Raw genomic sequence first — 12784 nt, forward strand, 5'->3', positions numbered from 1 at the left:
GAAATAATTTACTTACATATGCATCCTGTTTCCATTGATCATCCGTGAGATGTTTCTACAACTTGATTGGACTCTACCTGTGGTAAATTCTATTGATGACTTGGAAAGGCACAATCCTGTGGTCCCACAGTCGAAAGTGCATATCAGAGTAGAAAGGTTGAAGGAATTGTTCGTAGAGCTCTGAGACAGGGCTGTGAAGTACATATATAAATCAGCTGGGTCTTTCTGGGTAAGTCTCTGAGAGCTGGGAGTCTTTCTGGCTAAGTCTCTAATAGCTGGGAGTCTTTCTGGCTAAGTCTCTAAGAGCTGGGTGTCTTTCTGGGTAAGTCTCTAAGAGCTGGGAGTCTTTCTGGGTAAGTCTCTGAGAGCTGGGAGTCTTTCTGGGTAAGTCTCTAAGAGCTGGGAGTCTTTCTGGGTAAGTCTCTCTGAGAGCTGGGAGTCTTTCTGGGTAAGTCTCTATGAGCGCTGCACACCGTGATTGTTATGGGGTACTGTGTGTAGGCCAGTGACATTATGGTGTATTGTGTGTAGGCCAGTGACATTATGGGGTATTGTGACATTATGGGGTATTGTGTGTAGGCCAGTGACATTATGGGGTACTGTGTGTAGGCCAGTGACATTATGGGGTACTGTGTTTAGGCCAGTGACATTATGGGGTACTGTGTGTAGGCCAGTGACATTATGGGGTATTGTGTGTAGGCCAGTGACATTATGGGGTACTGTGTGTAGGCCAGTGACATTATGGGGTACTGTGTGTAGGCCAGTGACATTATGGGGTACTGTGTGTAGGCCAGTGACATTATGGGGTACTGTGTGTAGGCCAGTGACATTATGGGGCATTGTGTGTAGGCCAGTGACATTATGGGGTACTGTGTGTAGGCCAGTGACATTATGGGGTACTGTGTGTAGGCCAGTGACATTATGGGGCATTGTGTGTAGGCCAGTGACATTATGGGGTATTGTGTGTAGGCCAGTGACATTATGGGGTACTGTGTGTAGGCCAGTGACATTATGGGGTACTGTGTGTAGGCCAGTGACATTATGGGGTACTGTGTGTAGGCCAGTGACATTATGGGGTACTGTGTGTAGGCCAGTGAAAAAGAAAATCTAAGTTAATAATTTTTTAATTCAAGATGTAATACAATAAAATGTGGAATAAGGCAAGGGGTGTGAATACCTGGCCCTGGTGAAATGTAGTGCACTATATATTTGGAATAGGGTGCTATTTGGGACTCAGTCCTTCTTAGCGGTGCTTTTAGAGGAGTTCTCCTGCCAGTTTGAATGAAGAGAGGAGGAGGAGGAGGAGGAGGAGGAGGAGGAGGAGACTGTCAGTTATACTGACCACATGGTGGAGCTTCATCTAGAATGAAGAAAGGAGGAGGAGGAGACTGTCTGTTATACTGACCACATGGTGGAGCTTCATCTAGAATGAAGAAAGGAGGAGGAGGAGACTGTCTGTTATACTGACCACATGGTGGAGCTTCATCTAGAATGAGGAGGAGGAGGAGGAGGAGGAGGAGACTGTCAGTTATACTGACCACATGGTGGAGCTTCATCTAGAATGAAGAAAGGAGGAGGAGGAGACTGTCTGTTATACTGACCACATGGTGGAGCTTCATCTAGAATGAGGAGGAGGAGGAGGAGGAGGAGGAGGAGGAGGAAAAGACTGTCTGTTATACTGACCACATGGTGGAGCTTCATCTAGAATGAAGAGAGGAGGAGGAGGAGGAGGAGGAGGAGGAGGAAAAGACTGTCTGTTATACTGACCACATGGTGGAGCTTCATCTAGAATGAAGAAAGGAGGAGGAGGAGACTGTCTGTTATACTGACCACATGGTGGAGCTTCATCGAGGAGGAGGAGGAGGAGGAGGAGGAGGAGGAAAAGACTGTCTGTTATACAGAACATATGGTGGAGCTTCATCCAGAATGAAGAGAGGAGGAGGAGGAGGAGGAGGAGACTGTATGTTATACTGACCATATGGTGGGGCTTCGTCTAGAATGAAGAGAGGAGGAGGAGGAGGAGGAGGAGGAGGAGGAGACTGTATGTTATACTGACCACATGGTGGATTTTCATCTAGAATGAAGCTAACCTTGTTTGTCTCTTTCTTTCATTCTTGTGTGTGTGTGTGTGTGTGTGTGTGTGTGTGTGTGTGTGTGTGTGTGTGTGTGTGTGTGTGTGTGTGTGTGTGTGTGTGTGTGTGTGTGTGTGTGTGTGTGTGTGTGTGTGTGTGTGTGTGTGTGTGTGTGTGTGTGTGTGTGTGTGTGTGTGTGTACTTTGACCATCCCCTCCCCACAGAGAATGAGGAAGACCATGAGGACCTGAGTGATGCTCTATACCAGGTCAAGGAGGTCATCACTGCAGTGGACAGCAAGGTAATATAATAATACTATATTCATATTAGGTCAACTGAAATGTGTTAATACTGTATTCATAATAGGTGAACTGACCTATGATAATAATTGTCATGTTGCTAGGTGAACTGACCTATGATAATAAATGTCATGTTGCTAGGTGAACGAGCATGAGAAGAAGAGGAGGCTGAAGGACATCTACAGCCGAACAGACAGCAAGTCCATTATGAGGATGAAGAGCGGTCAGATGTTTGCTAGAGAGGACCTGCTCAGAGGGAGAAGATTGCTGTATGATGGACCTCTGCAGCTGAAGAACTCACAGGGGAAACTCAAGGGTGAGGAGGACACCAATATCACTGATATCTAACCCTGACCTCTAACCTCTGGTCTCCTCTCTCTAGATGTAACAGCCATGCTTCTCTCTGATATCTAAACCTGACCTCTAACCTCTGGTCTCCTCTCTCTAGATGTAACGGCCATGCTTCTCTCTGATATCTAACCCTGACCTCTAACCTCTAACCTCTGGTCTCCTCTCTCTAGATGTAACGGCCATGCTTCTCTCTGATATCTAAACCTGACCTCTAACCTCTAACCTCTGGTCTCCTCTCTCTAGATGTAACAGCCATGCTTCTCTCTGATATCTAACCCTGACCTCTAACCTCTGGTCTCCTCTCTCTAGATGTAACGGCCATGCTTCTCTCTGATATCTAACCCTGACCTCTAACCTCTGGTCTCCTCTCTCTAGATGTAACGGCCATGCTTCTCTCTGATATCTAACCCTGACCTCTAACCTCTGGTCTCCTCTCTCTAGATGTAACAGCCATGCTTCTCTCTGATATCTAAACCTGACCTCTAACCTCTAACCTCTGGTCTCCTCTCTCTAGATGTAACAGCCATGCTTCTCTCTGATATTGTCGTCTTCCTGCAGGAGAAAGACCAGAAATTCATCTTTGCCTCTCTGGTAGGTGATTGGTTAAGACCAGAAATATGTAAATATCTCTTTGGCTCTTTGGTATCTTATTGGTTTTGTCAATTTTTCCATTACAATCAAGTCATTTAGCAGACACTCTTATCCAGAGTACCTTACAATCATCAGAAATACATAATTACATCTCTGGAATGTGATTGGTTGATCCTCCCACTCAGTAATAATAATGGGTCTATTCAGTAATAATAATGGGTCTATTCAGTAATAATAATGGGTCCATTCAGTAATAATAATGGGTCTATTCAGTAATAATAATGGGTCTATTAAGTAATAATAATGGGTCTATTCAGTAATAATAATGGGTCTATTCAGTAAACATGATGGGTCTATTCAGTAATAATAATGGGTCTATTCAGTAATAATAATGGGTCTATTCAGTAATAATAATGGGTCTATTCAGTAAACATGATGGGTCTATTCAGTAATAATAATGTGTCTATTCAATAAACATGATGGGTCTATTCCACTCAGAAATAATAATGGGTCTATTCAGTGATAATAATGGGTCTATACAGTAATAATAATGGGTCTATACAGTAATAATAATGGGTCTATTCAGTAAATATGATGGGTCTATTCAGTAATAATAATGGGTATATTCAGTAATAATAATGGGTCTATTCAGTAATAATAATGGGTCTATTCAGTAATAATAATGGGTCTATTCAGTAATAATAATGGGTCTATTTAGTAATAATAATGGGTCTATTCAGAAAATAGTAATGTCTATTCAGTAATAATAATGGGTATTGTCAGTAATAATAATGGGTCTATTCAGTAATAATAATGGGTCTATTCAGTAATAATAATGGGTCTATTCAGTAATAATAATGGGTCTATTCAGTAATAATAATGGGTCTATTCAGTAATAATTATGTGTCTATTCAGTAATAATAATGGGTCTATTCAGTAATAATTATGTGTCTATTTAGTAATAATAATGGGTCTATTCAGTAATAATTATGTGTCTATTTAGTAATAATAATGGGTCTATTCCACTGAGAAATAATAATGGGTCTATTCCACTCAGAAATAATAATGGGTCTATTCAGTGATAATAATGGGTCTATACAGTAATAATAATGGGTCTATTCAGTGATAATAATGGGTCTATTCAGTAATAATAATGGGTCTAAGCCTCCTGACATCTGATCCGGCAGTTATGCTGTTTTTCTTGCAGAAATTACAGCTCAACGGGATGTGTTTGGTTATGAGTAGGTTGTATTGGAACCAACAGCCAGTAATTTAGGGAGGTCCTTGGCTGGGTTATGGGTAGGTTTGATCGGCCCCAACAGCCAGTAACTTAGGGAAGTCCTTGGCTGGGTTATTGGTAGGTTGTATTGGGCCAAACAGCCAGTAATTTAGAGAAGTCCTTGGCTGGGTTATGGGTAGGTTGGATAGGGCCCGACAGCCAGTAATTTAGAGAAGTCCTTGGTTGGGGAATAATAAGCATGTTCACCATGGAAATACATTGTAACATGTTGGTAGATGGACAGCAGGATAGTTTAAATACATTGTAACATGTTGGTAGAAGGACAGCAGGATAGTTTAAATACATTGTAACATGTTGGTAGATGGACAGCAGGATAGTTTAAATACATTGTAACATGTTGGTAGATGGACAGCAGGATAGTTTAAATACATTGTAACATGTTGGTAGATGGACAGCAGGATAGTTTAAATACATTGTAACATGTTGGTAGATGGACAGCAGGATAGTTTAAATACATTGTAACATGTTGGTAGATGGACAGCAGGATAGTTTAAATACATTGTAACATGTTGGTAGATGGACAGCAGGATAGTTTAAATACATTGTAACATGTTGGTAGATGGACAGCAGGATAGTTTAAATACATTGTAACATGTTGGTAGATGGACAGCAGGATAGTTTAAATACATTGTAACATGTTGGTAGATGGACAGCAGGATAGTTTAAATACATTGTAACATGTTGGTAGATGGACAGCAGGATAGTTTAAATACATTGTAACATGTTGGTAGATGGACAGCAGGATAGTTTAAATACATTGTAACATGTTGGTAGATGGACAGCAGGATAGTTTAAATACATTGTAACATGTTGGTAGATGGACAGCAGGATAGTTTAAATACATTGTAACATGTTGGTAGATGGACAGCAGGATAGTTTAAATACATTGTAACATGTTGGTAGATGGACAGCAGGATAGTTTAAATACATTGTAACATGTTGGTAGATGGACAGCAGGATAGTTTAAATACATTGTAACATGTTGGTAGATGGACAGCAGGATAGATTAAATACATTGTAACATGTTGGTAGATGGACAGCAGGATGGTTTAAATACATTGTAACATGTTGGTAGATGGACAGCAGGATAGTTTAAATACATTGTAACATGTTGGTAGATGGACAGCAGGATAGTTTAAATACATTGTAACATGTTGGTAGATGGACAGCAGGATAGTTTAAATACATTGTAACATGTTGGTAGATGGACAGCAGGATTGTTTAAATACATTGTAACATGTTGGTAGATGGACAGCAGGATAGTTTAAATACATTGTAACATGTTGGTAGATGGACAGCAGGATAGTTTAAATACATTGTAACATGTTGGTAGATGGACAGCAGGATAGTTTAAATACATTGTAACATGTTGGTAGATGGACAGCAGGATAGTTTAAATACATTGTAACATGTTGGTAGATGGACAGCAGGATAGTTTAAATACATTGTAACATGTTGGTAGATGGACAGCAGGATAGTTTAAATACATTGTAACATGTTGGTAGATGGACAGCAGGATAGTTTAAATACATTGTAACATGTTGGTAGATGGACAGCAGGATAGTTTAAATACATTGTAACATGTTGGTAGATGGACAGCAGGATAGTTTAAATACATTGTAACATGTTGGTAGATGGACAGCAGGATAGTTTAAATACATTGTAACATGTTGGTAGATGGACAGCAGGATAGTTTAAATACATTGTAACATGTTGGTAGATGGACAGCAGGATAGTTTAAATACATTGTAACATGTTGGTAGATGGACAGCAGGATAGTTTAAATACATTGTAACATGTTGGTAGATGGACAGCAGGATAGTTTAAATACATTGTAACATGTTGGTAGAAGGACAGCAGGATAGTTTAAATACATTGTAACATGTTGGTAGATGGACAGCAGGATAGTTTAAATACATTGTAACATGTTGGTAGATGGACAGCAGGATAGTTTAAATACATTGTAACATGTTGGTAGATGGACAGCAGGATAGTTTAAATACATTGTAACATGTTGGTAGATGGACAGCAGGATAGTTTAAATACATTGTAACATGTTGGTAGATGGACAGCAGGATTGTTTAAATACATTGTAACATGTTGGTAGATGGACAGCAGGATAGTTTAAATACATTGTAACATGTTGGTAGATGGACAGCAGGATAGTTTAAATACATTGTAACATGTTGGTAGATGGACAGCAGGATAGTTTAAATACATTGTAACATGTTGGTAGATGGACAGCAGGATAGTTTAAATACATTGTAACATGTTGGTAGATGGACAGCAGGATAGTTTAAATACATTGTAACATGTTGGTAGATGGACAGCAGGATAGTTTAAATACATTGATCTGTACACCAATTGGATGTTTTTGGACAAACAATTGTTAATCATCGTTGCAATCTCCAGTATTATGTTAATTCATCAATCAATTAAATACATTTACGAAGCCCTTTTAATATCAGCAGATATCTCAAAGTGTTATACAGAAACCCAGCCTAAAACCCCAGCAAACAATGCAGATGTAGAAGCACGGTGGCTTGGAAAAACTCCCTAGAAAGCCAGGAGCCTAGGAAAAAACCCAGAGAGGAACCAGCCTCCGAGGGGTGGCCAGTCCTCTTCTGGCTGTACCGGGTGGAGGTTTACAGTATAAAAGTACATGGCCATAAAGGCCAGATTGTTATTCAAGATGTTCAGACGTTCATAGATGACCAGCAGAGTTAAATAATAATAATCACAGTGGTTGTAGAGGGAGCAACAGGTCAGTATCTCAGGAGTAAATGTCAGTTAGCTTTTCATAGCCGAGCAATCAGATTTCGAGACAGCAGGTGCGTTAGAGAGAGAGAGTCAAAAATAGCTGACTATACTGACTGTGCTAGTGGCAGACTCCACTATGCTGGCAGGCTCGCTAACAGCCTGTTGCCTGGCTAACAGCCTGCTGCCTGGCCTGCACCCTATTTCATTGTGGCGCTAGAGGAGTTAGAGCCCGTCTATGCTGACAGATAAGATGAGAGCACCCTTCCAGCTAGGATGGAGTCCGTCACTCCTCAGCAGGCCAGGCTCGGTCCTGTTAGTGGGTGAGTCCCAAAAAGAGGGCCAGTTATCTACAATGTCTATCTTTTGGGAGGGACAGAAAACAGTTCTCAACCAGCAATTGAGTTGTGAGACTCTGCTGTAGAGCTCATCACTCCCTCTGACTGAGAGGGGGCCAGAGACAATTACTCGATTCCGACACATCTTTCTAGCTGATTTACACTGTTGGATTCAATATTCTGAACATTGAGATATTAAAGACATGATAGATCAGACGCATAGTATATTAAGGAGTGAGATCTGTAGAAAGACAGAGTGGCTGTGGAATGTGCTGGGTGGACGGGAGGAGATCAAAGGATTGCTATAGGGGAGGCAGATGGACATCTGTGGACGAGGTGAAGGAAGGGTTGAGGTCAGGAGGTAAGGTCAGATCCCCTGAAGGGAGTAATAAAGGTTTACTACTTCCTGTGGAACCATAAGATGTAAAGATTGGAGAGAAGGAGAAGTGTCTTAAGGGGAATATATATATATACCTGTGATGGGAGAAATGTTGGGTTGTCTGAATTACTGTACAGATCCTTTGGGAAGAATTAACCCTGGTTCAATCTTCTCTAGTGTCCGTGAGTTACTTACTCTGAAATACAAGAACCTAACAACACGCTGAAGCTATGTTGCGCTTGGTGACCTCCTAACATAGTTGGTGCCGACGTGGATAACAATATCCCTACACTTAGACAATGACTTATCAATGACCTGAGCCCAGCTCATTGAATCCCTACCATTGTGACGCTGAGTTGTCATAATGCTTCAGCAAATGTACATGATCCCAGGGGCGTTGGAAGACACAATGTAAATAACCTAATTTATGTCCGTCTCACTGCCCTGAATGTCTCTGCTGATCCTACTGCTATTGTAGGCAGTAATCATATGCCTATGAACCAGAGTTATACTGTTAGCACTGAGGCGGTGTGCCCTAGCAGGAAGTCTACAGTGTGCATCTCACCCTGCACTAATAAAAATAACCTGAGCATGTCTACCTCTGCGAAGCTTCCCAGTAAAGCAAGAAAAACAATCAAGCATCCCAGAAAAGGGTTAGAAATAGCCCATGTTAACATATGTAGCTTAAGTAAACAAGGTTCATGAAATCAATAATTTGCTAGTAACAAATGACATTCATATACTAACAATCTCTGAAACTCACTTAGATAATAAATATAGGTATAGGTATATATCATATACCTTTGATGATACAGTGATAGCAATAAAGCAAAACCAGAAATGACAAAGGTGGAGGTGTGGCTGTTTATATTCAGAACCGCAACAGCCTTCAGGGTACATTCCTGTAAAGCTTAGTGAGGATCTCGTGTTAAATACTGTTGAAGTAATATGGCTACAGGTTCATCTGCCTCATCTAAAGCCCATTCTGGTGGGAAGCTGCTATAGACCACCAAGTGTTAACAGTCAGTATCTGGATAGCATTTGTGAAATACTTGTATGTGGTATTAATATAGTTATATTTTCTGGGTGATTTAAATATTGACCTGCTTTCATCAGGTTGCCAACTCAACAGAATGTTACTACTTATCTTCGGCTGGTGGAGGTCCTGTAGAACCACGTCCAGATAAAGCATCATGTTAATGTTACTACTGGTTGGCTGGTGGAGGTCCTGGAGAACCACGTCCAGATAAAGCATCATGTTAATGTTACTACTGGTTGGCTGGTGGAGGTCCTGTAGAACCACGTCCAGATAAAGCATCATGTTAATGTTACTACTGGTTGGCTGGTGGAGGTCCTGTAGAACCACGTCCAGATAAAGCATCATGTTAATGTTACTACTGGTTGGCTGTTGGAGGTCCTGTAGAACCATGTCCAGATAAAGCATCATGTTAATGTTACTACTTAACTTCGGCTGGTGAAGATCCTGTAGAACCACGTCCAGATAAAGCATCATGTTAATGTTACTACTGGTTGGCTGTTGGAGGTCCTGTAGAACCATGTCCAGATAAAGCATCATGTTAATGTTACTACTGGTTGGCTGTGGGAGGTCCTGTAGAACCACGTCCAGATAAAGCATCATGTTAATGTTACTACTGGTTGGCTGGTTGAGGTCCTGACGAACCGTGTCCAGATAAAGCATCATGTTAATGTTACTACTGGTTGGCTGGTGGAGGTCCTGTAGAACCACGTCCAGATAAAGCATCATGTTAATGTTACTACTGGTTGGCTGGTGGAGGTCCTGTAGAACCACGTCCAGATAAAGCATCATGTTAATGTTACTACTGGTTGGCTGGTGGAGGTCCTGTAGAACCACGTCCAGATAAAGCATCATGTTAATGTTACTACTGGTTGGCTGGTGGAGGTCCTGTAGAACCACGTCCAGATAAAGCATCATGTTAATGTTACTACTGGTTGGCTGGTGGAGGTCCTGTAGAACCACGTCCAGATAAAGCATCATGTTAATGTTACTACTGGTTGGCTGGTGGAGGTCCTGTAGAACCACGTCCAGATAAGGCATCATGTTAATGTTACTACTTACCTTCGGCTGGTGGAGGTCCTGTAGAACCACGTCCAGATAAGGCATCATGTTAATGTTACTACTGGTTGGCTGTGGGAGGTCCTGTAGAACCAGGTCCAGATAAAGCATCATGTTAATGTTACTACTGGTTGGCTGGTGGAGGTCCTGTAGAACCACGTCCAGATAAAGCATCATGTTAATGTTACTACTGGTTGGCTGGTGGAGGTCCTGTAGAACCACGTCCAGATAAGGCATCATGTTAATGTTACTACTTATCTTCGGCTGGTGGAGGTCCTGATGAACTACGTCCAGATGAAGCATCATGTTAATGTTACTACTGGTTGGCTGGTGGAGGTCCTGTAGAACCACGTCCAGATAAGGCATCATGTTAATGTTACTACTGGTTGGCTGGTGGAGGTCCTGTAGAACCAGGTCCAGATAAAGCATCATGTTAATGTTACTACTGGTTGGCTGGTGGAGGTCCTGTAGAACCACGTCCAGATAAAGCATCATGTTAATGTTACTACTGGTTGGCTGGTGGAGGTCCTGTAGAACCAGGTCCAGATAAAGCATCATGTTAATGTTACTACTGGTTGGCTGGTGGAGGTCCTGTAGAACCACGTCCAGATAAAGCATCATGTTAATGTTACTACTGGTTGGCTGGTGGAGGTCCTGTAGAACCACGTCCAGATAAAGCATCATGTTAATGTTACTACTGGTTGGCTGGTGGAGGTCCTGATGAACCACGTCCAGATAAAGTGTCCGGGGTGAAAAAGTTCAATGAAAAAGGTCTAGCGAGGAAAAAACTGAGACGTTGGTAAATGTGTTTAATGCAGATTTTGATTAAATGGTTATTAAAAGTCCAAGCGAAAGGTTTGGCTGGTAGCCAAGTAGCAACACACAGCACACCCGCACGAAGTCCAGATGGTGTGACTTTGAGGCTGTGGTAAATAACATTTGTTGCTTAACTCAAGTGAACGTACATTGAATTCTGCATTGTTGAGGAAGAGTTTGCAATTAAACCTTTCATTGTACTGTTTACACCAACTGTATTCTGTAAACGTGACAAATAAGCTTTGATTTGCATATAACTCTTTTAATAGCTCAATGACTAAGCAATATTGATGCCCAGAGAATAACCAGAGAGGTGATTCAGATATGGACACTGAGCTGCAGGTGGATGATATTATGCAGACTTTCATATAAGGCTTAATCTCTCTCGCTCCCTTTCCATCTCCCTCTCTCATTCTACCTCTTTCTGTCCCACCCCTTTCCCTCCATTCATCTTTGTTGAATATATTATCTCTCTCCCCTCTATCCCTCTCTCTCTTATTCTCTCTCTCCCATCTATCACTCTCTCCCCTCTCTGTCTCTCTCTCCTCTATCCCACTCTCTCTTATTCTCTCTCTCCCATCTATCACTCTCTCTCTCCTCTCTACCCCCACCCTCTCTCTCCATGTCACCTCTCTCCCCTCTCTCTCTTTCTCTTTCTCCCTTTCTTCTCTCTCCCCTTCTCTCTCTGCTTCACTCTCCCTCTTCCTGCCTTTAATCCATCCGTTAATCATCCCTCCCTCTCTTCCATCGCCCCATAGGACCAGCGCTCCACGGTCCTCTCCCTCCAGAAGCTGATCGTTAGAGAGGTGGCTAACGAGGAGAAGGGTCTCTTCCTGATAACAGCAGGGATGGAGAAACCAGAGATGGTGGAGGTACACACTGCAACCAAGGAGGAACGCAACACCTGGATGCAAATCATACAGGAGGCCATGCAGTCCATGTAAGTCTGAACTCCGAACCATGGAGAGAGAGAATGTGCTATCATTCTGTACCTAGGGATGGAGGGATGTACAATATGTTGTAATGCTCTATTGGAGTATTGACTGTTCTCTGTCTGGCTTCATCACCTCATGGGCAGGCTGCCACTGTAGGCTACTCTACCCTAGGCTTTCTCAGCAGTAGAGAGAAGACTAGCGCTGTCAACAGGCTTCTATAGGATGCTAAGAGGACATGTGAATGGCTGGAAATGGGAGTGGTTTGTACTAATGATGTTGCTTTACAGAGAGAAATATGAGGATGAGGAGAACCCCAGTGAAACGGAGGAGGACAAGAGACTGCTGGAGACCAAAGCTAAGGAGATGAGAGGTGAGGAGACTCCCTTGACCATAGACCCCCTCAGCCACTCTCAGCCCATCCCACCTATCACCATAGACCCCCTCAGCCCATCCCACCTATAACCATAGACCCCCTCAGCCACACTCAGCCCATCCCTCTTATCACCATAGACCCTCTCAGCCCATCCCAACTATCACCATATACCCCCTCAGCCACTCTCAGCCCATCCCAACAATCACCATAGACCCACTCAGCAACTCTCAGCCCATCCCACCTATCACCATAGACCTCCTTAGCAATTCTCAGCCCATCCCACCCATCACCATAGACCTTAGCAATTCTCAGCCCATCCCACCTATCACCGTAGACCCACTCAGCAACTCTCAGCCCATCCCACCTATCACCGTAGACCCCATCAACAACTCTCAGCCCATCCCACCTATCACCATAGACCACCCTTTTTTGGTTTCAATGTGCCATATATTTTTCAATTGTTTTACATACATTTTCT

At 42.4% G+C, this 12784-nt stretch overlaps 1 protein-coding gene across 4 annotated transcripts in view; it reads left to right on the forward strand.

Moving 5' to 3' along the window:
- Positions 1-12784, forward strand: part of LOC110517149 (A-kinase anchor protein 13) — a 72223-nt gene that overhangs the window by 22768 nt on the left and 36671 nt on the right. For all 4 annotated transcript variants that reach the window (XM_036963894.1, XM_036963897.1, XM_036963895.1 and 1 more), the window contains exons 11-15: positions 2297-2373; positions 2513-2687; positions 3237-3313; positions 11757-11938; positions 12221-12303. In XM_036963894.1, the coding sequence (XP_036819789.1) occupies positions 2297-2373; positions 2513-2687; positions 3237-3313; positions 11757-11938; positions 12221-12303 (594 nt within the window). The remainder of the gene's footprint in view (positions 1-2296; positions 2374-2512; positions 2688-3236; positions 3314-11756; positions 11939-12220; positions 12304-12784) is intronic.

This window comes from Oncorhynchus mykiss, chromosome 26 (genome assembly GCF_013265735.2).
Source record: "Oncorhynchus mykiss isolate Arlee chromosome 26, USDA_OmykA_1.1, whole genome shotgun sequence".
In the NCBI taxonomy this organism is placed as follows: domain Eukaryota; kingdom Metazoa; phylum Chordata; class Actinopteri; order Salmoniformes; family Salmonidae; genus Oncorhynchus; species Oncorhynchus mykiss.